Source organism: Cryphonectria parasitica, assembly GCF_011745365.1.
Source record: "Cryphonectria parasitica EP155 unplaced genomic scaffold M406scaffold_4, whole genome shotgun sequence".
NCBI classification, from domain to species: domain Eukaryota; kingdom Fungi; phylum Ascomycota; class Sordariomycetes; order Diaporthales; family Cryphonectriaceae; genus Cryphonectria; species Cryphonectria parasitica.
In genome coordinates this window covers 4,400,637-4,424,251 of record NW_024468912.1, presented here as the reverse complement: position 1 = coordinate 4,424,251, position 23,615 = coordinate 4,400,637, and the positions used below count along the sequence as shown (strand labels likewise).

The 23,615-nt window shown below is 53.6% G+C and overlaps 8 protein-coding genes across 8 annotated transcripts; 5 read left to right on the top strand and 3 right to left on the bottom strand.

Annotated features, from left to right (window-relative positions):
* The first annotated feature begins 1,109 nt into the window (after positions 1–1,109).
* Positions 1,110–2,139, top strand: M406DRAFT_101699 (uncharacterized protein). The gene has a single exon (XM_040914968.1). It carries the CDS (start codon positions 1,602–1,604, stop codon positions 2,052–2,054), a length of 453 nt encoding a protein of 150 aa, XP_040777380.1. The 5' UTR covers positions 1,110–1,601; the 3' UTR covers positions 2,055–2,139.
* A 319-nt stretch (positions 2,140–2,458) lies between these two features.
* M406DRAFT_101698 (uncharacterized protein) lies at positions 2,459–3,164 on the bottom strand. The gene is made up of 2 exons (XM_040914967.1): positions 2,882–3,164; positions 2,459–2,798 (listed from the first exon to the last, which is right to left on the bottom strand). The coding sequence occupies exons 1-2, from the start codon at positions 3,136–3,138 to the stop codon at positions 2,495–2,497; spliced, it is 561 nt and encodes a 186-aa protein (XP_040777379.1). The 5' UTR covers positions 3,139–3,164; the 3' UTR covers positions 2,459–2,494.
* Positions 3,165–7,225: 4,061 nt separating this feature from the next.
* On the top strand, positions 7,226–7,622 carry M406DRAFT_257459 (putative C2H2 finger domain protein; the record flags this gene model as incomplete). Its single annotated transcript, XM_040917176.1, has 2 exons — positions 7,226–7,474; positions 7,539–7,622. Coding segments are annotated over 2 exons (333 nt in total), but the record flags the coding sequence as incomplete, so codon positions are not given.
* Positions 7,623–11,442: 3,820 nt separating this feature from the next.
* On the top strand, positions 11,443–12,342 carry M406DRAFT_322377 (uncharacterized protein). Its single transcript, XM_040919631.1, has 3 exons — positions 11,443–11,839; positions 11,928–12,074; positions 12,142–12,342. Exons 2-3 carry the CDS (start codon positions 11,954–11,956, stop codon positions 12,201–12,203), a joined length of 183 nt encoding a protein of 60 aa, XP_040777377.1. The 5' UTR covers positions 11,443–11,839; positions 11,928–11,953; the 3' UTR covers positions 12,204–12,342.
* Positions 12,343–12,411: 69 nt separating this feature from the next.
* M406DRAFT_277322 (ATP-dependent metallopeptidase Hfl) lies at positions 12,412–15,089 on the top strand. Its single transcript, XM_040918310.1, has 2 exons — positions 12,412–14,115; positions 14,210–15,089. The coding sequence occupies exons 1-2, from the start codon at positions 12,562–12,564 to the stop codon at positions 14,642–14,644; spliced, it is 1,989 nt and encodes a 662-aa protein (XP_040777376.1). The 5' UTR covers positions 12,412–12,561; the 3' UTR covers positions 14,645–15,089.
* M406DRAFT_38383 (uncharacterized protein) lies at positions 15,088–16,283 on the bottom strand (the record flags this gene model as incomplete). Its single annotated transcript, XM_040924057.1, has 3 exons — positions 15,088–15,544; positions 15,711–16,071; positions 16,136–16,283. 3 exons carry the CDS (start codon positions 16,281–16,283, stop codon positions 15,088–15,090), a joined length of 966 nt encoding a protein of 321 aa, XP_040777375.1.
* Positions 16,284–18,726: 2,443 nt separating this feature from the next.
* M406DRAFT_356332 (uncharacterized protein) lies at positions 18,727–19,706 on the bottom strand. Its single transcript, XM_040923414.1, has 2 exons — positions 19,507–19,706; positions 18,727–19,412 (listed from the first exon to the last, which is right to left on the bottom strand). Exons 1-2 carry the CDS (start codon positions 19,625–19,627, stop codon positions 18,925–18,927), a joined length of 609 nt encoding a protein of 202 aa, XP_040777374.1. The 5' UTR covers positions 19,628–19,706; the 3' UTR covers positions 18,727–18,924.
* Positions 19,707–20,435: 729 nt separating this feature from the next.
* Positions 20,436–21,728, top strand: M406DRAFT_339640 (uncharacterized protein; the record flags this gene model as incomplete). Its single annotated transcript, XM_040921466.1, has 2 exons — positions 20,436–20,617; positions 20,702–21,728. The coding sequence occupies 2 exons, from the start codon at positions 20,436–20,438 to the stop codon at positions 21,726–21,728; spliced, it is 1,209 nt and encodes a 402-aa protein (XP_040777373.1).
* Positions 21,729–23,615: the final 1,887 nt, after the last annotated feature.

Sequence of the window (23,615 nt, the reverse complement as noted above, 5' to 3'; positions counted from 1 at the left end):
TAGTACTTTGAATAAAGAGGATCCGTCTGGTATTAATGGACCGCAGTCACAGATATGATGATGCTAGGAGGTAGAGGAAAGGACAGGGTGCAACAAGGAAAAGAAGACGACTTACGGCATACTGTGTACCTATATCAAGGACCAACGATCACAGCCAGGGACTCGAATTGGGTCCTCGCGAAGCGAGCAGCCTCATGCCGCAGACCCTTGGCTACTACTAAGGACTCGACTGGGGTCCTCCGGCGCAGACTCCCCTATCGCATCCAGTGACGAAGGAGATCCAGCAGTGGGACAAACAGCGCCACCTGTCCCGGGTGGGCTCACGCAAGGACTGTGCCTGGTCAAGATCGCGTACAGCCAAGAGGCAGCGAACCCTGCCCCTGATTGTCCGACGAGGGGCAGACTGTTGTCAATCAGTTGGGCCCGGGGGTCTTTCCCCTCGCCTCGATAACCTCCTAGACAAGCGGCGACAACAAACAATAGCTCGTGATGTGAATATGAGTAGGGATCCAGGACGATGCGAGACTGATCCAATTTGGCTTGGCCCCACCTGCGGGGAGGAGGGTGCTGGTAAAACGTCGATTGCGAGCACCTTAAGACTGCAGGGAGAGAGCCAAGCACGTTGATGGGGGATGCGTCGGACAAATGCCACGCACGTGTGGCTGGGTTCCACAGCATGCAAGCAGGAGAATTTTCGCAGATTATGCCGATGTCGTTGCTGGGAGCCCCTTTTCGCAAAGCCCTTGCCGCAAGACTGCTGACAGTGTTCTGCAGCCGGGATGACAGCATAATCAGTGGAGGGGCCATGTGCCAAATCTCGGCTCTTGTCTTTGACAAACACCAACCAATCTGGCCGGCAGCGCTTTCCAGCAGCGGCGAACAACAGAAGCCAACCAGCACAGGTCTCACTTCAGCCATTTTCGAAGAAGGGCGTTGAAGTCCAAGTCAAGTGATTGTTTATGACCCCACCCAAGGCATGCGCATGAATGCAGTGCAGGCTCCACGTTAACTGCTGTGTACCGTATTCGCGTCTCCAGTGGGCACGAAAGGCCTGGCTGCTGCTGGCAAGTGGAGAGATCCTCTTTTTTTGCCCTCTTTTTGATTCTTTTCCCCTCTTCTTCCCCCCTTCGCTTCTTCTTGTCTCCCCGTTTCCCCCGAGAAATGGAGTGCACCACGGCATTTGAGCCAGCCCTCACGCAGCTTGCACGAGATAGTGATGATCTTGCCGTCTAAAGCTAAGTCGATTGGATTGATACACCCCGGAGATCATCAGCCGCGTTGGCTCCGGAAATGTGGAGATCTCGGCTCAGTAGGGCATGAACCGTTTCTGTCTCTCTCTCTCTCTTCTTTTTTTCGTTTTCCTTTTCCTCATCCGGATAGCAGTAAGATTGCCATGATAGACGCCCCAGAACAGTTGCTTTTATGAATCGAGTTCGTTCCTATCAGATTCCTGTAAAGCTTTTTTTTTTTTTTTTTTGCGCGTCACCGTTAGCCCACAAGACTAGCAACACGGCATCTCGTTTCAGACGCGCGGCTCTTGTGAATGCAAGTACGTTGCCAGGCCCCGTACTCCGCTGATCGTAATATGGTGATGAATAGCCATGGATTCGGCAGCTGGATGCGAAAAGGAAACCAGATCTTCCTGCGGTTGTGTTGACTTGATCGAGGAGATGATATGTCGGTACGTAGGTATTCGGCGTCTCAATCGTTATCACCTTGATCGTGATGCGGATAACTCTTGGCAGGGGCTGTCGCCGGTTGCATTGGGGCCGGAACGCTCTCATCCCCCTCTCGATGAATGCAATGACGCGATAGCGATTCAAGGTTTAGGTCAGTACAAGCTTTCTAGGAGACCAACCCAACTGCGGAGCGATCTGCCCTCGCAAGCCTACAGTACGTCGTTTTTCCTCTCTTGTTTCGTTTCGGGTGGGAGTTGGAAATTCTGGAACCCTCTGGAGCCCAACCGGCTGCAATCAACCCTGATGCGGTCCGGAAGCTTGAACCTGGCCATGTATGCACCCGTTTGCATCTACACAGATGGCTGCAAGTGGTGATTCTTCCTGCTGCTGAATGTCGCTTCTCATGTCCTCTCCTTCCCTCGTAAAGGAGACTCGGGAGACTCAGGAGACGGGAACCGCTTCACTAGTAGCCACATCTGGTTACATGCTTCTGTTCCTGTTGCTGTGCTATATGATAACGCCAGTCGATGATGTAGCAGGAGATTGTGGTGTTTGACAGCGGTGGCTTGTTCTGCAGTATGACCGGGGGAGGCTTCCGGGTGGTGAGGGGTCAGCCTTGAACCTAATTTCCGGCCGGCGTCCTGCTGAAGCCGCAGACATGATTGGCCAGAACCTTGAAGCTTGACGTCGGGGTCCATAACGGTTTTGCGGTTGTGCATATGAGGCCTAGGGTACGCTTCTCTAATGCACCATGATCATGTAGACCGCACCGTAGCAGACAGGCATGCAAATGGTCAAGACCTGCGCTGTCTCTCTCAAGAGTCAACAACGGTGGTCGGGTGGTCGGTGGCCTGGGCTGGGGCGACTGTGTCGAAACAGGACCCATCGGTGGGGGGGGGGGGGCTGTCCTCGAAGGCGTCGTCGTAGTTGAAACTCGTGACCATGTACCGTTCTCCACCCAAGGTATTTTCTTCTTGTTTTCTTTCTTGTTGTTTTCCCTTCCCTTGGATTACGAACTTTCTGTACAAAATAGACAGCCCTGGCCAACCGGTGTGAGAGGACTTGCAGCAAGGATCGATGACGGGACGGTGTTGTATCAGCCTGACGGGGCCCCAGGTCCTGTGGTAGTGACGATCAACACATGCGATTCCCATAGCGGCATCAGCCTTGTGAGATATGACATGGGCAAATATTGTACATACAGTGGGTAATCGGAGTGGATTCTCCCCAGAAACCTTGCTCTTGATCGATTTCCAACCACCAAATCCCCTCTCCCTCCTCCCTTTCCCCATCTAATCGCACCTTGCGAGGGTTGTATGATGGCACTTTGGTAGCGTCTAGAGCAGCTGCACCCATGAGCGTGTGCGGTGTAAGTTCTACCACTGCAATGATGCAATCCTTCTCCCTTCAGGGCCTGGCCTGTACTCTGCATTGCACCATGCGTGTGACGAACCTGCATCGGAACATTTTTGTCGGAGCTACTCCATGCACGTCGAGACCTAGGCCCTCCGTAGTACTGTAAGTTGAGCCTGGGGGGGAAGGGGGGGCTGTCCCATAGTACCACAGTAGGTCGTCTACCTGGCCTGGCCAAGCATGGTAAGCCTGGCTGATGCGCTGGGCCCTGCTCTGTGCTCCCTCCACCCCCGTCTCTCTTTCCCAGGGTCTACCGGGGACGACCCAACCACGCCAGCTACTAGCACACTCAATCGGCTAATAGTGAAGCAGTTAGTCAGTTTGAGTAGCGAGCAGGCAGGTTTATGACTCGACCAACTATTCGGATGAGGTCCTCGGCAGTCAGGGAACCGGTTGAGGAGGAGACGGCGAGGTTGTGCGAGTCTGTGGCCCAGTCAAACAATGCTACTATGGTATGTGGGGTCATAAACACCCGCGATAGGTATGTTGTGTCGACCTTTCGTCCGTCGTGCCGTTGACTCTGAGGGAAGTGTGAGGGAGCAAAAGAAGCGGGCGGGGGGAGGAAGAAAAAAAGAGGGGATCTGTGGAGGGGTCAGGGGAGGCATCAGTGGTGGAGAGGAGAGGTAGGATTCTACTGGTTTGGGTTTTGCCCTGGCTGGTCTTGTCTTGGCAAGTGCACGAGACCTCTGCAACCTGCGCGACCTTGCCTTAGAGCAGCAGGCCAAGCACTAATCTCGTCGCTCAAGGTAAGGGAAGGAGGCGCCAGAATCGGCTTTCCTGCTCTTTCCCCCCCCCCCCCCCTAACGCCTACGCCAGCATCAGGTAAGGCGTGATGGTAAAATCAGGTCCAACAGGCCCGGCAAGCCACAGCAGGTGCCCCGGCACAGAGAGGGGAACCTGAGGCTGGGCTGCAAGCACTGTAGAGAGTGATAGCACCTGGCGCTTCTGCACTGCGCTTCTGCACTGCGACCATGACCTGCATTCACCCATCTAATAGGCCTTGCTATGACTTATTTCTCAGGCCACTTTCATCAATCACACATCCAGCCAACCTTCAACCAAACTCAATTTCTAGTCATGTTACCTTGCTGCGTATTCCGCGGATTCGAATCCTCGCTGCCGTTCTCCTCCTGTGCTACCATAGTCGTCCAGCACAATTGACCCCCAGCAGAGTAAGGCGCGCAATCGGTCAAGTTGGGCCTCCATGGGTCTTTTGTGTCTCCTTGACTTTACGGTTCGTGGTGGCCCGCTGTTGGCGATCCTCGAGAGCATTCCCCATGGCGCCAGCTCCATTTCTGCCCCTTTCTTGTGCTGCTGTTCCCGACCATTTTTCCCTCTTTGCATCCCGGAACCGACTCCCTATATGCACAACCATCCACGTATAGTGATAACAAATATGGCGACGACGATGCCGCCCTCCAGGCCTCAGGAGACTTGCGGGGACTCTCTGCCTTTGAACCACACCGATTACCCCTCAACAGCTTATTTCCGGAAGGCTATCCTGTCCCACAACTTTCTTTTCCTACCCTTGGATCTTGTGTCTTTCGCCGGTCTGACCTGACCAACCCGGACGATCCTGTGGGTTCACCGACTGGTGTGCCCATGTCTATAGTCCAGAGCTTGTATCGAGATTTCCCCCTCAGCGCCTCAACCAGGTGCTGGCCCCAGCAGCAGCCAGGTCAGCAGCGAGCCCCCCGCGGGAATTGTAGTATCTAATAGCGGCCCAGCAGCACAGCGCCCCCTACATAATAACCATAATAACTATATAAACAACAACAACAACAACAACAACAACAACACCAGGACAAGGCGTCTGCGGCTCAATGTGGATTACTTATGGCGGCTCCGGATATGAAGCGCGTCGTGTCACTATAAGGGGAGGAATAGGCAAGGGGATGATGGCTCGACATTTGCAATGCGAGTCAGGCCGTGTGTCTTTCGTACCGACACCAGTGCTCTCCACAAATATAACCCCAAATTTGGAGAAACCGTCGACCGTATGGCAGACTGACCCCCATCTCCAACCTGTATGCCGGCTATCAGGTACAGAGAGACGAAGGTAGGGTACGGTAGTGATACTGGGTAGTTTCGTCAGGGTTTCGCCAGCAGCAAGAAGACCAGCTGGTGATCCGTAACCGGGCTTGGGAATGATAAAGTCCTCAGGGGTACTGGTGGAGTGTTCGTGGAATTAAATAAGCGAGGGTATATCCCGGCAAAGAGAAAAGCAGCATACTCCCTGCAATGCCCCTGGATCTGTCACTTGTCAGCATCCATGACCGATAGATACCTGGGGCTCAAGTACCTCGTCAGTCTTGACCACCCCTGCCTGCTTAGACGGTCGGATGTGGGGTTTCGAAGGGCAGCCAGAGCTGGCTAGATCATTTCAGGTAGTAATTATCAGCAAGTACCACAGTACTATGTATCATAGTACATAATAGTAGTGAGTCCGCCGTACCGACTAGCCCCTCTGCACTCCTTCGACTGCTGTGTCTACTTACTTCAAGGTACGATGTCGTGACTACCATCGATCTCTCACCAGACTGTCTCCACCTCGAGTATATTATATTGATTCCGAGGGTAACTTGCATAATGGCTCTGAAGAAGGAGAAGATTACACTTAAAAAGAACTTAATGGGCAGGTACTAACAGGTATCCTGGTATTTGGTGTGTACCTGCCCTCAAGATAGCGCCACTCAAGTGGCTGTGTCCAGGGTGCAAGGTACACGATATCTACATTCGCAGGGAAATACACCAGAAAGATGGGAATTTACAAAAAACAATATCCACAATCTCGCACCGCTAAACTAAGAAGGGAAATAAAGACACTCCAAAAAACAAATATTGCGTCTCAGACTACACACACACACAAACACACGCACATATGCACGCATACCCACACCCCAACGAATACGCTTTTTGCCTCTGCAGCAAGCCCTTGAGGCGCTCTGTGCCCACGTCTCGCAGGCCACCTTCGAAGCCCCTGGGAACGAGGAAGGCACGACACAGGCCTCAGTACTTCGGTACTTGCCCTAGTCTGACCTTGAGTACATGGTCCCCTGGTAATATCTCCCGCTTGTATCTTTTTCGACTTAGTACCCAAGCCAGGATTTAAGCTCTAGAGAAGCATTGTGGATTATAGAGACCATGGCAGATGTCCTCAGGGCAGGTCCCTCCTCGAAGCTAGCAGTCAGGAATCCACCGCCGCCGGCCCTTGGGCATCTGCTCCGTCTGCTCCAGATGAAGGCCGGCGCATATAATGTTCGTTCTCGCGCCTCATCTCATAAAGTTTCCCCCTCGGCGTGGTATGGTTTTCCATCGTCACCTCTCGCATCCTCTTTCACCCTCCGTCACCCTCCGTCCTCTTCAAGACCCGACAAGGCGACACTCAACATTATCTTCTCAAGAGGAACACGGCCAGAGACCACACATTATCCTTGCCAGATACCATTATTTTCAAGGTTGGTCAACCCCCATCCTCTCTTCTCTTGCGCTGTCTCTCCCGGCTGCGTGTACATCACCTATCACCTGCGCTCTCTGCCCTAGCCCTTGTATTTCTTCAAGTCCATTCCTCACCCTTCTCTTCCCTCTCCTCCTCCTCTTCCTCCTCCTCCTCCTCCTCTTCCTTCTCCTTCTCCTCCTTTTCTCAGGGCCCTTTCTCCCACAGAGAAACTTTCGGTCTCCCTGACCTAGTCGTGCTTGACGATACGAGGCTCACACTTGCCGACAGCTCAATTTTTCATCTTTACCCTTCAATATTTGTTCTGTGACACAAACGCAGACACATACGCATACTTTCGTTCAACTCGAGTCCCAACCGGTACCAAGTCGCTCGCCCGGGACCAGGAAGCTCACGATTCGTACTTTGCTCGCTATCAGTCGCCTGCACCTGTGTGTCTCGGTCAGGTCGCCGCAAACACCCCCTGGAGGGTCCAAGAAGCAGCTTTCCTGCATCTCTCTCAAACGCACAGTCACGCAGCCTCTGTTTCGACCATTCTCTGAGCTCCTACCAGAACTTTCAGCGTCATTCGCTTTTTCACCCTTATCCACCCTTATTCACCCTTATTCACCCTTTCCTTACTTGATCTCTTGTGCCCAAAAAGGGACCCCCTGAGACCATGGAACTTATTGAGGTCATGGAGGCTGATAACCAACCCCGGCCCTTTCCGTGCGAGTGGGATGCTTGTGGGAAGAGTTTCAACCGGAAATCCGACCTGCAGCGCCATTATCGCATACACACCAACGAACGCCCATACATCTGCAGCTGGCAAGGATGTGACAAGAAGTTCATCCAGAGAAGCGCATTAACTGTTCACATCCGGACACATACAGGCGAGAAGCCGCACGCGTGTCAGCACCCAGACTGCGACAAGCGCTTCTCAGACGTACGTACACCATCCATCGGTTGCGCACGCTGAGAGAGAACCCAACCAACTAACAGGTCTATAGTCCTCTAGCCTGGCTCGTCACCGTCGAATCCACACCGGAAAGCGGCCCTACACATGTTCACACCACAACTGCGCCAAGACATTCTGCAGGAAAACGACAATGATCAAGCACCAGCGTCGATCGCACCAGCCTGGCGGCGGTCCCATCGATGACGGCCTATATGATTCGGACGACGAAGAGTCGCCTACTACACCCCGCCCGCCTCCTTACCATTTCCCCCAGCCTCAGCAGGCAATGTTGCAGCAAAATGGGCTGGCCATGCGCCCGCTGGGCTCCAACTTCTACGTCCCCAACCTGCAGACCATGCGTCACAACAGTGTGCCCTCAAACGTTCCGGCCGACTACCATGCCCACAGCATGCAGCAGCAGCAGCAGAGCCAGGAGATGATGCGCCGCCTGTCGTGTCAAGGCCAACTCTCGCAGGGCCAACTCTACATCTCTGACGGCCCTGGCATCTCCACCATGCAGACCCAGCTCCAGATGCCCCGGAGCAATTCCTATGATGGTCTGCAACATAGCCCTGGATCCTTCTCGTCGGAATCTGTGCGCAGTCCAATCGACGAGGGCTACACCTTTGCACCAACGGCTCAGCATGCAACGCACGCCCTGCACGGCGCCACGCAGCCGCAACACAACATGGCCTCTTTCCCGTCGGTGACAAGCCAGCAGCTGATGCCGACTCAGCACCTGATGTCGATGCCGATGCAAGGTCAAAACTCCCATCAAGGCCATCAGCAGCTGCAGGTTCCGGTGACCCATGAGATCTATCACCCCCAGCACCCAACTTCTGGGCCCCCCGTCTCGGCTTTCGAGCACAGCAGCATTCCGGCGTTCCAAACACATCTGTCGATACACCCGATGCCCATCCAGCAATATCATCTGCCCGATCTGAACGGCTTCAAACTGGAGCCCACAATGCAGCTACCGGGCCAGCGTGTGGCTGAGCTACACTAAACGGCAACCGCCCGTCGCGATGTTTCAACGGAACTGTCATGGTTCCATGACGACCGACGAACTCCCATATTTCTTTTCATTCTCAGCACACAAATTATCTTTCTAGGCCGACTTCACTGTCGGACACCCTGGGATCTGTGTGTCTCCATTCACATTATTGTTTTGACACCATTGCTTCACACCCCTGCGGGTACCGGAGTCAGCCCTTTACCGGTCTGGGCAGGCGTGTGACAGCTAATCAGGTCATGCTCGATCGAGCAATGACAGGCACTGACGGCGTTCTTCTTGATTCGCGCATAGACAATAATGTCTCTTCCTGACCTCGCCGCTCACACTGCGGCAGACTGGACTGTGTTACTATACCTATCCCTCAGCATGCGAACGGAGCAGTGGGTCAGCAAAGGCGCAAAGGGTGTAATTAAGGCAAGGGAGGCAAGCTGCTGTCAAAAAAAACAACTATTCACGGCACGGAGTATTTTTTCTTCTTTTGTTTTTTGTGATGACGGCAATTGTGCGACAGGCCTGACAAAAAGGTACGCATGCGTGCGCCCCAAGACACCGGAACTCAACAGTTCACAGTTTTGTTGCGATATGACATTTGCATTGGTTCAAGTTCGAGTTTGGGTGGTCACCTGTTTCTTTTGTCAATGGGAGGAGAGGTTGGAGGGGTTTGATTGAACATCCATCCAGTCGTAATGGAAATGGGGGACTGTATCATGGAGTTTGTTGTCTGTCAAGGGAACTTGGGGGGGGGGGGCATATCTGTTGTGGTCCTTGTTATATTATGTCTTACTTACAGTTGTACTTCATTTTTCTTCCTCCCTTCTCGGATGATTGCCCATAATTTCTTTTTACTATCTGGTTCTCATTTCACTTTTTACAGCTCTTAAAGTCGTGGCCCAGATCGCGAGATTCGGAGGCGCGCGAATAAGGGTCATTTGGCCCAGGAGAGGATGGACTCGTTCGTGTGGGTACGAAGGAGGAAGGTATGGCTTCAAGGGGGTGATCAAGGAATATTGGTCGTGGAGCACCAATGTCGTGGCGAAGCAGTGGAAGAGGATCCTGTACGATTAGTCCGTTGTAATCGAGTTATGAATGATACGTACCTCAACCAAGTAATCTTTCTTCAGAATTAGGAGTCGGATTGTCTACTATACTCTTGGATAATAGTTGCAGGATATTGACACCATCTCACCGACGGGGTTCCGCGGTGAGGAACTGGGAGGGGGCGGATTCAAGGGTCAGGTTACCCGGCGAGGGGCGCATAGCTTGTAGCGATGCAACGTGCCATTTATGATCGTGACCCACTCGCCTTATAACTTCCTTTGGTTGGATCAGGTACAGGAATATGAGGTCGGCGTGGTGACCGTGCGGGCGTTGTAGTTACGTCGGGTAGTTGTGAAGGGTTTTAATTAGCTCGCGACTATGAAAGGTAGGAAGAGAGAGAGAGAGAGAGAGAGAGAGAGAAGCAAGAAAGAAAGAATAGGGGGAAACAATCCAGAACCATCTCCCAGTCAAGACTGAAGGGGGCCCTCTCTCTTGCTTATATACCTTCAACAAAAATAAGAGTAAAATCAGAAAGACAGCTAGCAAGCAATCTCGTGATGTCATGGAGGCATTCGATCGGTGTCTTTTTGACACGATTCTTCCATTGGCGACTTTTGGGTCGACGTCGTTTATTTCTGTTGGGTCACATGAAGCTGTACGGGTGTGGAAAGGAGACTATATCAGGCACGGACTTTGGACGGCGGAGAGTCTGGGGCTCAGCGGTGTTGTGACTAGAATGCACCAGGAGCTGGTGTATCTAGGTCAATCTTAGCGGCGAGATAGGCTCATAGCAGGTGGTCTAAGGATCTGAATGGGAGAAAAGTGTGTTTAGACTTTGCCTGGTATTCATGTTGGTTCGCAGTCCGAGCTGATAATATTCTATTCGCGTCTGCAGGGAGGAGATGAGGCTCTGCGTGGAACTACCAAAGCAGCTTCAGCGAGGTAAAAACCACAGCATCTGGTTCAGTATTTAAGATGAAACTATCCTTATATGTTTATATATTTTCTTCTTCTTTTGATGCTGGACGTGATGCGCAACATGCCATCACAATGAGCTCGTTGAGCGCGCATGCTAGATCGCCAAGAGCGCCTCAGATCCGATACATTACACTTTCGGGGAGGACCAATTGCCAACTAGACCAAGGGGTGTTGCTCATCAAGGCAGCAGAAGTATGTGTTAGTCACCTCACATATGAAGGACATACAGTCATTGACTGCGAGATGGAGATTCGGGAAGTAGAAAGTAGAGTGCCTCTTTCGAAGTTCTAACCCTCCACTCATCTCACCCGCCAGTCTCTCTCGTCTTGACTGCCAAACATGCAAACCGTCGCACACGGTCCCCCAGTTCAGAGTATTGTCCGAAAATACCGTACAAGATTACTCCTATTGGTCATATGATTCTTTGTTTGTTGGTCACTACATTGGAAAAGGGCCAACCCAAGCCCATACAAATTCGGGAGCATGCATACGCCAGAGAGCCAATCAGAATTGCCCCCGAACTAGTCGACTGCTGTGAGCTCTCATGTGATTCGCAGGCAACAGGCGTTATCCCACAGACTGACTTAGTAATTGCCCCTGACTTGCTCGATGTAGCAGTGAAGTCTTGCATTTGCACTTTGTAATATGCTGTGATGAAGAGCTGAAGAATACTGCTGTGTGCAAGTAAAAGATTCCCCTGGAAGGGATCCTGGAAGGGGTCGATGACGAGCAGTGAAAGTGGGCAGGGGAACTGGAGTGGTAAGGGTGGTTTAAAGCGGGCCAATATCGGCTAAACTGGATGCCGGAGCCGGAGAAAGGGCCAGTGCCGATTGGTCAGCAGGTCTGACGACATGTCGCCATTGGGCAAGTGGCGCTGAGTCCATGGACTGTTCTCGTCAGTTGTCTTGACTCGTTGGGGAAGATCAGGCAAGGCAAGTGGTGAAGTGGTTTGGACATTGCCCTCACGTGGAAATCGATCCCAATGTGCATTCATTCCTTGTTGTCAACTCAGAAGAAGCACTCATCAACATCTTTCCAGCACTTCAGCCACTGTCCCAAACTGGGAGGTGGTCGCAACTTGATCGACTTTCCTATCTCAATCCGCAGTACCCGTGAACAAGTAACATCACCACTGCTCAACCAGCTCGTTAACAGACACCCCACACCACTCTCCTTCCCCAACCTCTACCACTCTTCTTTCAGCTGTTCCATCTCGTCGAGAATATCCCTGAAACACTGTATCGAAAGAAGCACAGCTAGATTGTCTTGCGCAATCTGCGCTGCTGAAGGGCGCAATGGCCTTTCAAACTGCTTTGCTGCCTGCAAGTCTTCCAACCCCTCCTTTCGCACACTCCTCCTCTGTGCACAATGGCCCTCATACTAACCCTTCTCTCCTTTGTTCTACTATAGGATCTCGTGGTGGCGACAGCAGAGACATGGCCTACGATCGCGAATATTCTATTGGTACCATGGAAGGGCTCCGTGTCAGCACCCCGCGAGGCACCCGCCGCCCGACCCCGCCAAGCGCAAACACCAGCATCCCCACGTCTGATCACGGTAGGATCTCTACTTCTCGCGTGTCGCGTACATTCGAACAAGCGACTAACGTTTTGGCAATTTCCAGGCCGAACCCAGCTCGACCCTACCAGACTTCCTTCGCGACGCGCTGCCGAGCCTTCAAGCTGACCTTCCAACCATCTCCCAGCAGCTGACATCCTCTGACCTCCGATCGACCATCATCCAGCTGCCCTCCTTCGCCCTCGCTGCAGCGGCTAACCCTCTCATCCAGCGCTCGGCTTTCCGTCTTGCCGCGCACGGTCCCGCTGGCCCTGCCCGCCGCCTTTTCTCGACAACATCTCCTCTGGGAGCACAACGCGGAGCTGTGACAGCGCAGACTGCATTGGGTCTCCGTAGCGCCGGTCTTCACTCGTCGCCTTTCCCGCAGCGATCCTCTTGGACTCCAGTCAGTCGTGCCATCGGTCTCTCGCCTTACATTCGTCTCCTGCAGACCCGCAATCTCAGCAATGGTGGAATATCTCGCAACATGCTTGCCAACCTCGAGGCTGCCGCCAACCGGAATCCCAACAGCGCCACCGCCCAGAATGCTTTCTATCAGGTTCTTCTCAAGGCCAACATGCCCGCCATTGTCATTGAGCGATACCAGTCTGGTCGATATGCCAAGAACCAGGCCGTCGAGGAGGCATATGCAAAGTCCTTGTCCATGTTGACTGGCAATAAACTAGGAGACTCCAGCGCCCTTACGGGCCAGACGGGCGGTCTCAGCAACGAACAGGTTCAGGCTATCGGTCAGGCTGTCGCAGCTCAACACAAGGGAGGCAACATTGCGATCTCAGCTCCCCAGGGCTCAGGTGTCGCCAAGGATGGCCGTATTCATGTCCTCGTGGACGAGTCCCTCGGCTCGACCATTTTCAAATGGGTTCGCTTCCTCTTGATCTTTGGTTTCGTCTGCTATCTCAGCCTGATCGTTGTGTCAATGCTGGTCGAATCTCTCAACTCCATCAAACGGACTGGAACAGCCCGGGCCGATGCCGAAGTCAAGGCCGAGAACCAGAAGGCCCGCTTTGCGGATGTGCACGGTTGCGAGGAGGCCAAAGAGGAGCTGCAGGAGCTGGTGGAATTCCTCAAGAACCCCGAGAAGTTCTCTACGCTGGGTGGCAAGCTGCCCAAGGGTGTCCTCCTTGTTGGCCCTCCTGGAACAGGCAAGACCCTTCTCGCAAGGGCGGTCGCTGGTGAGGCCGGCGTGCCTTTCTTCTACATGTCTGGGAGCGAGTTCGACGAGATCTATGTCGGCGTCGGTGCCAAGCGTGTGCGCGATCTCTTCAACGCTGCGAGGTCCAAGTCGCCAGCTATCATCTTCATCGACGAGCTGGATGCGATAGGTGGCAAGCGCAACACGCGAGACAGCACCTATGTGAAACAGACGCTGAATCAGCTGTTGACCGAGCTGGACGGTTTCGACCAGAGCAGTCAAGTCATCATCCTCGCCGCCACCAACTTCCCCCAGCTTCTGGACAAGGCCCTCACCCGGCCTGGTCGCTTCGATCGTCATGTGCAGGTTGACCTTCCCGATGTCCGTGGCCGGCTGGCCATTCTGAAGCACCACGCCAAGAAGGTGAGGCTGATGGAGGGCATGAACCTGCAGGAGCTGGCCCAAGGAACGTCCGGCCTGTCAGGCGCGGAACTCGAGAACATTGTCAACTCTGCAGCGATCCACGCCAGCAAGAACAAATCCCCCGTCGTCACCATGAAGGATCTGATCTGGGCCAAGGACAAGGTCATCATGGGTGCTGAGAAGAGAAGCATGGTCATTAGCGAGAACGAGAAGCTGATGACCGCTTATCACGAGGCTGGTCATGCTCTTATGGCTCTGTACAGCGTGAGGCAGTCGGTCCCACTCTACAAGGTCACGATCCTGCCGCGCGGCATGAGTCTTGGGCACACAGCTTTCCTGCCGGAGATGGACAAGCACTCGTACAGCTCATCCGACTATGTTGCCAGGATTGACACGGCTCTCGGCGGCAAGGTGGCAGAGGAACTCGTGTACGGCAACGACATGGTGACCTCTGGGGTCAGCGGGGTAAGTCACATCGACTCTTTTTTTTTTTTTTTTGTGTTTTTTTTTTTTTTTGTGAGTGTGCTTCTTAGTACCTTGACGCTTACAAATATTACAGGATCTCAACAGCGCCACAGACACCGCCTTCCAAATGGTCGCCTATTTCGGTATGGGCAACAGCCTTGCTCCCATGGACTTTGGCTCGAGATACGACACGCTCAGCCCAGCTACTCGGGCCCAGGTCGAGAACGAAGTGCAGCGAGTGCTCAATGAGGCTTATGGGCGCACCAAGAAGCTGTTGACAGAGAAGCGCAAGGAGCTCGACCTCTTGGCACAGGCCCTCGTCGACTACGAGACCCTGGACAAGGAGGAGGTCAAGAAGGTGATCAAGGGGGAGACACTGGCTGATCGAATGAAGATGCCAAGGGACGGCACAATGAGCGTGCCGGTGACACCGGATCCCATCGATGCCCTCCCGCCGATCCCGGGTCGAGGACATGAGGGCGAGAATGGCTCGGGGGCGCCACCGCCTGCACCCCCAGCTATGGCTTAAAGCTTAGTCAAGGTAGGCTTGGTTGGTCCAACCCGTGCGCCCATTCACTGTGATGGCCCGTTGGGAAGGACTGCCGAGGTTGGGGCAAAAAGATCTCGAAAAAGAACTGCCTCTGACACCGAAGCGTGTGTCATGAACGGGCATGTAAAATGTACTATCGAATAGGGTATTGGACGGCAAGGGGCTCAAGAAGACGAGTCTCATCATATCAGGTTTTAGGAGGGATTATTGCATCACGATTATTATTGTTTTTTTTTCAGAGCGCATCTGAAAGCAGCCGTTCTTTTTGTGGACGCGCCTTGATGAATCCTCCAAAAAGAATCCAGCAAGACTATTCAACTCATCTTCACAAACCTCGGTGGTGATATCGTGATGTTTTGGTTCATAGGTTATACAGGGCTCAACCACCTGTTTTATCTACAAGAAGAGAAACAAAAGTCACCTCATGCCAGCTTTCCCATGACATACGGGTGGCCCGCGCTCAATCCACCATCCACAGCCCACGCCTGACCATTGACATAACTGCTCTCGTCGCTGCCCAGGAACAGCACCACCCGCGCGACTTCATCAGCATGCGCGCCCCTCTGCAGCGGGTTCAGCTGGCCAATCTTCTTCTCGGTGCCCCTCTTGCGGGCGGAGTCGTACATGGACCTGGTCATGCCCGTCTCGATGACCCCCGGGCAGATGGCGTTGACGCGGATGTTGGACCCCGTGAGCTGGTAGGCGATGGTGGCGGCCATGTTGATGACGGCGGCCTTGGAGGCGGAGTAGGCTGTGGCGCCGGCGTTGGAGCGGATGCCTGCTACTGAGGCGGTCATGATGATGCTGCCGCTGGAGGTGGGCTTGTTGGTGGAGGTTTTGGTCATGGCCTTTGCGGCGTGTTTTGCGGCCAGGAAGGGTCTGTTTTTTTTTTGTTTGTTAATTTTCTCCTTCTTTAGCCTCTGTGTTCTTCAGAAGGATGAGATGGGTGGAGAGATCCGTATCTGTTGGAATGGGGAAAGGAGCAGGAAGGAAAAGGAGCGGGGAAGCTGTTCCCCCGTCCTCCTTCTTATGCCAATTCACTCACCCCAGCGTATTCACTCTCACCGTCTCCATGAAATCCTCTCTGTCGACATCCGTGAACAGCGCATGGGCGCCTGTAATCCCGGCATTTGCAAAGAAGACGTCCAGGCGCCCGTACCGCTTCAACGCGTCATCCACGACCTCTCTGATGGCGGCTTCGTCTGCTGCGTCGAACTTGCGGGTGTGCACCTCGCAGGCTGGGTAGGACGAGGTGATTTGCGTCTTGTGGTAGGACAGGTGCTTGTCGTCGTAGTCGCAGATGTACACTGCCTTGGCTCCGTTCTGGGCGAACTGGTGGGCTGTGGCCCGGCCTATGCCGAGGGGGGAATTGGCGCCTGGAGATATTATGTCAATTGCCTGGCTTTCTGTATTGTACATACAATGCTCTTGAGGTATGAAACAGAATGGTAGGGTGCAAGGAAGATATACCCGTTATGATGACGACCTTGTCACTTGCTCTGGGTCCATTGGATGCTGCAGCGACTTGGTTGATGGGCGGGATGCTCTCATCAGCTGCTGGGGTTCCTCCTATTTGCTTGTTGAAAGCGTTGAGTCTGTCACCTGCCGAGCTTGCCATGGTGTTGAGGGGATATATGATAGTATGGATTCGAAATTCAAGTAGCTGGGAGAACAGTAACGAATGAATTTGAACACTACACGATATATCAAGAGTGAGATGGTAACTCGGTGCAAGTGAGAAAGAAGAGCAAGGGTGAGGGGATCACTGTAACCCTAGCTGCTTGGTCCCTGAGCCGAGGCATGAAAACCTTGGGGTAGCCCCGTCTGTTCAGTGGCTTTAGACTCCGCTCCCCGCCTGCCTTCACCGCGAAGAGGGTACAGCGCGGCGTCCACTATGAGACCTCCATTTTCTCGAAGTTCTTCCTTCACCCTTTATGATGGGGATCATGTGTTGTATGGATTGCACTGGCTGTCTTCACTCAAGTGCTGTTACAGTGGTGCCTGCTCTTTCTCGAACATGTAGATAGAGGCTGTGTTAGAACTGTCCTGCAACAACGGGTTCTGAGCCTTCTCTTGCCAATGCCTTTCTCGTCAGAACGAGAGAGGACCATAGATTGTATGGGGTTTGTCAGAAAGGGCTTTCTGGGCCGCCTTGTTTCTTTTCTTTATCTTTTTTTTCTTGTGTGGCGGAAGAGGGGGGGGGGGTCATTTCGCGACGTTGAGCGCATCTCGTAGCGAGATCCCAGGATTGCTCGCTGCAGGGGTCGAGAAATCGATGGGAAAGGAGCCACAAGTCTGAAAATCCATGCGAATGGCCTGTATTCAGAGACTGCGTCTAAAGGAAGGAAAGGAAAGCCGTCCCAGTGTGCCAAACCTGTCAGCTGAGACCATCTACAGACTCGGCCAGAGGTGCCTGCTGGCTATGCCAAGGTCAGTCAGTAAATACTTAAAGTTACTGGCCCTCGCCACAGGTCTCTCTTTTCTGCTCTTCAGCAACATCCAATATCCATTCTCTTCGTCATACAAAAATGATCAAGAGATATTGACAATGAGTATATGTCGATTCCAATGCTGTAGACAATGTCGTTCTATAGACGGCGTAGTGCTTAGTTTACAGCATTATTAGTATCCAACATGGCCTCCCAATGTGGATACGCCATGACCGTTTTAGGGTAGTAACAAGCGACTTCAATTGAAATGTAATGATTCAGCGTTTAGTATTGGCTGATGCAATGCACGACTCTGGGGCGACGAGGCCCGTTTTGCTTCGGGGCGTGCCGCGTTTTTTTGGATCTTTTTGCACTAACAATGCAAACACCTTGCGCCTCGACATGGCGCCCAAGCCCAAAAAGCAAAAACCACCCAATCCCATCTCTGCTGCTATCAGGGACTGGGTCGACCAATCTGGCCTCGATGTTGGGGCCATTGCCTTCGAAAACGGGGTCGAGATCCTGGTTGCTGAGGCGCCCAAGAGATGGGTGGACTATGAGCCCATGATTCTGCTGCCCAGCGGTAGCTTCACGACGGCGGCCTGGACGGCAGTCCTGGGAACAGTCACTGAGGACTGCAGGCTCGATCTCTGGAAGAGGATCTTGCGCGGTATCGGGACCAAGACGTCAGGAAAGGCTACACATCTAGCCGTGAACGACGGAATCCCTTTGATGGTGGCAGCTCAATCTGTATCTTCTGCTCCTTCTAAGCCTGATGAGGACAGCGAAAATATCCTAAGAAGTCCGATCGGCCTGCGTACCCTGTACGGAGACTTTGGCCCGACAGAGACACAAGGACATACTATCACTCAGCAGGACTTCGACCATGCCTTCTGGGTCTCGACAAAGCAGAACGGGATCTACCAGACATGGGCGCCGCGCTGGACCATGTTCTCAAGAGGCAACGTGAAGGAAAAGGCCAGGCTGCTCGCCTTTCACGACGCCGTTGCTGCTGCTGCTGCTGCTGCTGCTGCTGTTCCTGCTGTTCCTGCTGGTACAGAGCCCATGTCGGCAAAGAGAGAGGAGTCGTCAACTCCACCGCTGGCACACAGGGCGCGATCCAGAACAGCGCTGGCAGATACCTGGGCCATCGACCTCTACGCCGGGATCGGCTATTTCGTCTTCTCGTACGCGAAGCTAGGCATGAGGGTTCTCTGCTGGGAGCTGAACCCGTGGAGCGTCGAGGGCCTGCGCAGGGGCGCCGCGGTCAACGGGTGGTCTGTGAGGGTCGTCCAGGGCGAGGAGGAGCTGGCGAGGCCGGCGCACGAGCTCGTGGCGGGCGAGGAGAGGATCGTTGTGTTTCTGCAGGACAATCGGGAGGCGGCGCGGAGGGTGCAGGAGCTGCGGGCGTGTGGCTTTCCTCTGCCCGTGTCGCATGTCAACTGTGGCCTGCTGCCCAGGAGCGACGACAGCTGGGACGTTGCGCGAACTATCCTGCTGGGAGGCGGCGAGGACCGCGATGGATGGCTGCATCTGCACGAGAATGTCGGCGTAGATGATATTTCGGGCCGCAGGGATGAGATTCAGGGCGTCTTTGACCGCTGGGACCTGCGAGACGAATGCGACCGTACTGCGAAGGTTGAACATGTCGAATTAGTCAAGACCTTTGCGCCTAGTGTGTGGCACTGCGTCTTTGACGTCTATATTACAAAATCTAGGTTGAGAAATGCATCATAATAGCCCTGCCCTGCCACTCCCTCCAGAAGAAATGGCCGCCATCGTGTGCCCAGTCGTTTATCTCGTCTCCATCTTGGCATTATATGAGCCCCATCAGCCTGCCCTTCTGAACTTGTCAGGAATGTTCTCCTCCACTATCCTCCTGTGCGTCATCACCTCCAGCCTGTCCTGCTCGTCCTCCATCTGGTCGTGCAGCCTAAAGTGCTCAATGTCCTCCGGGTGCGTCAGGTCCTCCAACTTGGTGTTCTCATCATGGTACATCTCCCAATGGTGAATCTCGTACTCGAACTCCAGGTCCCCGTGGTGGCCCGGCCCCGTGCCAAAGTCTGGGAGTGTGCCCTTGTCGCGGCTGATGAAGTTCTCGAACTCGTCGCGGCGAATCACCCCGTCTCCGTCGGCATCGGCCAGCCGCAGGACCTCGCGCACAATCTCTTGCTTCCGCTCGTCGGTGACGTGTTTGTTTGATTCGTCCATGAGGCCGTATGTGCGCTGGATCTCGGAGCCTTCCCACTGGCCGTCTGAGTCGAAGTCGTGCAGGGCGAAGAAGGAGGAAGCGTCGAAGTCGGCGATGTGATGCTCCTCTGAATGGCGGGGAGAGGGAGGGATCGTCAGATCAGCGCAACGGTTTGGATCACAATGACTGTTAGATGAAAAAGAGAGGGAGAGAAAGCTCACCTGCCATGTGCTTGGTCATCCAATCGGCATTCACGTCCACGATGGGCTTTTGTCCATGGTCACCGCCGTGCGCAAAGGCGGCACCGCTCAGGGCGAGCACGGTAACGAGGGTGGGCAGCATGATTCGGTAGGAGTTCAGAAATGAATGGAGGTCTTGTGATATGAGTGCAAACAATGAAGATCGGAGCCCTAGGTTTGAGAGTTTGTGGTAGAGACTATGTAGATTGCGCAATCAACGAAAGACTTGAAAGGTTGCAGGTTGGATGCGAATGTCTGGATCGACCGCATGCATTCGAGACCCCTGCTTGCTAGGCAAATCGATAACCAAACAGTATAGCCTTCCTTGCTAGCTTCAGGGGGTTCAACACCAAAAGCGGCCCCAGGGGCCTCCTACGTCACCGCAGTCTCAACCACCTGAACTGGGAAATGTTTCTTCCCTGGAACTATTTTTCAGGACGCAAAATGATTGATCAGTTTTTGTTGAAGCCAATACGAGGCTGTTCGTTTCTTTAAGAGCTGCTGGCCATAACATGTTGTATACGAAACATCTTATCGTGCGTGATATAATCTTCAGACCAGCTCAGGTGTGGCCACATAATAATGCAGATATCTCCTTAATCATTGCGCAATCTTCGAAATGCAGATGTTGGTCCCTGACTTGACTTATTGACTCCCCCCCCCGGCCCCCCAATCTGGAATTTAGAGCGGGTATGCGCGTGGACACCACGTGCTGTCGTGTCTTGCTTGGGCCCCCTGAAGATCGCGTCTCCTTCCCCAGAGTTCTCGGCCCCTCGGCGCGACAAGCTTAATTCTCTATCCAGCTCCAAAGCTCCGTCCTGACCAGCATCCACTGCTACATCATAACAACACCACCACCACCACACCAGCCACAATTTTCTTGCACTGAAGAGTCAACATCACCATCAACCATGAGCCGACCCATCGAGCAAGCTCTGCTATCTCTTCTGCCCTCACATAACTCGAATCTGCCCCCTCCCTTAGTTGAGCACGCAGGCTCTCTGCTCGCTCAATCCCGGAACAAGGCGAGCACCCTCAAGGCAGAAGAGGAGGTTGCGCGGACCTATGCATGTGCTCATATAGCATGTGACAGGTAAGAAAACAAATCTCTTCTTCGAATAACAGATCATAAGCTGGATTTTTGGAAATAATATAAACTGACGAGCACGAATGACAGACTGAAAATCGTGCTCAACCTCCCGCCCATCGAACCTCGGCCTCCTGTCCCACCACGTATCTACAAGCGTCTCTACACCCATTTGGACAAGATCTTGCCTGCCACCTCCCTAGCTGGTCGCCCAAAGGCCAATGGCCTCGGCACGCCCAGGTCCAAGGGGATCAGCTCTCCTGTATCACGATTTACGCCTTCAAGAGGCACACCGACCAAGGAGGTTTCGTTGTCACAGTTCCGGACACCCAGCAAAAGAGGCACAGGCACGCCGTCCAAGGTAAATACACCCAGCGCACCCAGTTCATCCCTGCCACCCTGGATTCTCCCTACTGTGCGCCGTCTCTGCACAGCTTTTGCGGCTGACGATGGTCCTGACCTTGCGCGAACCGTCATGGCTGGGCTCGAGACCATTGCGGCGCCATACAACAAGAGGACTCAGGACGAGTGGGTGAGTGGCCATTTGACATCACTGGTCGGTGCAATATTCTGGTGCGTGTCGGAGTCGGCAGGTCTCGCGCCCGGTGAGGAGTTGACCCCAGAGGCATCGCGGACGCGCTACAAGAACATGAGAAAGGATATGTTGAGTGTCCTTCGCAGCGCGAGAGAAGAGATTCAAGTTACAGTGCCACCAAGGAGAAAGGGCAGGCATGTTGATGCTACAGGGGACCTGGAGGGTATATTCTGGGACGGCTGGGAAGAGGATATGAGGCCGGCTGATCTCGACGCAGCTATCACGGAAGTGACAAACAGGGGGTGGCTGAACAGCGACTGGTACCGGAGCATCGAATTCATCAGGGATACGGCCGACGGCGCTGAAGGTGAACAAGGGGGCGAAGATGGTCCTGGCCGGAGTCCAGTGCTTGCCGCTGCCACCGTGCAGATCACCAAGGCCGACACCATGCTGCAGGACAAGTTCGACTACCTAAGTGAACGCCGAAGGGCCGACTACCACCAATGGAAGGCAAACATTATGCGGCGCATCGAGCTGCTGGAGCGTGGCAAGGATGCAGATCCGATGGAGGTTGACTCGTGAAGCTCAATCGAAACAACCTCAGCAGCAGCAGGCAATTGGCAACCAAAAGTTGAATCCTCGGCGACTGTTTGACCGCCTTCGGAAAAGAAGAAAGGAAAACCAAAATTCTGTGCCGCGGGTTGGAACTAACTCGGACTATCGACCGTTCCTGCATACAAGCTACTGCAACGCGGTTCATTACGTGATCATTATACATCTCTCAACACCTCGGAAATGTCAGCAGCAAGATCGGCCTCTTCTATCACTCGTTGCTCGGCGGGGTGGTGTGTGGGAGGGATGGGCTGCGCATCGTCTGCATGTACTCGGCGTGGGTGTGTCCATGGGGGGTTCCAGGCTGTGGGGACACCATCTTCACTTCTCATGGCTTGTTGAACTTCCTGGCATGCACGAAGAAAAGCCATCTTTGGAGGGCCACAGCACCAGTCATTGACAGTGTGCAGACATACGTCCTGGAATCCTGAGAAAGGAGCTCGAAAATGTGTCAAGCTATCAGGGGATTCTCCCAACAGTGTCACTACCAACAGAATTTCGTGACTATCCCCATCTCCAGTGGGCCCACATGGTTGTTAGCCGCTGAGGGATGGGGGACCTTGGCCAAAAAGGCATGGTGGCAGGTTTCAGATACGAGGTAGTAGCTCCTCTAAGCCCCTTGGAGGAGTACAATAAGCACTTTAGAATGTAACGTCCTCAGGATAAACTTATCGCAGCCGATTCTTCCATCTTTGATCCAGGCTGACGAAATGCTTTCTCAAGGTCGCCACGTTCAAAGAACCCACGTGTTTTGAACCGCCAGCCAGCCACACATCTTCCGTTCCGACCTCATGGGGCCAATAATGTTGGCGGATTCGACGTTGACTTGTTCCTCTTCGGCTCTCGCTTCGGGACGATGTATTGACTTCTCAGCTAAGCCAGCCCGCCCCGCGACCCTGGCCTCTACAGGGGCTGATGCCCTGAGCAGAGCAGAGAATAGAAGCTGGGCTGGAATGTAATGGCCGCTACTTATACGCTAGACAATCGTTTGAGAACCCGGATGGTGTGTGCTTTAACACGATCTTGTCATTCCGGTGACTTGTTCTGATTTGGAGGGTGGGGAGCTTTCCCCTGGGCCCTAGTCTCAGTCAAGAAAGGAATAAGGTCGCTCAGCCGACGTCCTGTCCTCGCATAGCCTATTTATGCAGAACCCAAGGAAATTCTTGCGAGAGGGAAGGGAAAAGGTCTCAGCTACCTAAGCGGTCAACTTACCGTCCCCCACGGCTGGTGGCATCTCAGCTATGCCATGAGCCGTGCTATGACAAGCCCTGCGACGGCGGTCTAGCTTCTGTGGATGCACGTCGGCACATTCCCATTCGACAGCGCGGAACTGGCTCGCATGTCAACTTGGCTGGCCCTCTTGTGAACACAAATTCCGAGCATACATGACGACAGTGTGGCAGATGCATGTCTCAAGCATCCATTGCCGCATGCAGACTTTTTTATTTCTTTCCGACCATCATGACCTTGTCTGCAGTCTGCAGTCTGCAGTCGAGGAGAAAAAGGAGTCCCAATTCGTACAATGGCGACTAGGGCTCGCCACCACACGCTGCACGAATTGGGCTGTAGTAAACCTGATCAGATCAGGAAGAAGCAAATATCACTGATCAGACAAGACGTTGCGCAACAAACGGCCCAGACGGGTAAGGAAGAAAATATACCAGTCTGTGTCACAAAACGGGGAGTCACTAACCGCAGCTTGAGAAACGACAGCAGCAGACCTGTGTCACACAATCCAGATGCCTTCTCTTACACAACAGCTTTTCTGGCAAGTCTCACCCATGATGCTCTTGTGGTCCATCGCCTACCTCATGCAATCATTGGTCAGCTTTCAGAGCCATCCGCGCCCGCAGCTCG

Coding starts and splice junctions, on each gene's coding strand:
- M406DRAFT_101699 (XM_040914968.1), top strand. CDS start 1,602: ATGGATTCGGCAGCTGGATGCGAAAAGGAAACCAGATCTTCCTGCGGT.
- M406DRAFT_356332 (XM_040923414.1), bottom strand. CDS start 19,627: ATGCTGCCCACCCTCGTTACCGTGCTCGCCCTGAGCGGTGCCGCCTTT. Junction 19,413..19,506: donor GATGACCAAGCACATGGCAG/GTGAGCTTTCTC, acceptor CCCGCCATTCAG/AGGAGCATCACATCGCCGAC.
- M406DRAFT_101698 (XM_040914967.1), bottom strand. CDS start 3,138: ATGCAGGTTCGTCACACGCATGGTGCAATGCAGAGTACAGGCCAGGCC. Junction 2,799..2,881: donor ATCCACTCCGATTACCCACT/GTATGTACAATA, acceptor TCACTACCACAG/GACCTGGGGCCCCGTCAGGC.
- M406DRAFT_277322 (XM_040918310.1), top strand. CDS start 12,562: ATGCTTGCCAACCTCGAGGCTGCCGCCAACCGGAATCCCAACAGCGCC. Junction 14,116..14,209: donor TGACCTCTGGGGTCAGCGGG/GTAAGTCACATC, acceptor CAAATATTACAG/GATCTCAACAGCGCCACAGA.
- M406DRAFT_322377 (XM_040919631.1), top strand. CDS start 11,954: ATGGCCTACGATCGCGAATATTCTATTGGTACCATGGAAGGGCTCCGT. Junction 12,075..12,141: donor CATCCCCACGTCTGATCACG/GTAGGATCTCTA, acceptor GGCAATTTCCAG/GCCGAACCCAGCTCGACCCT.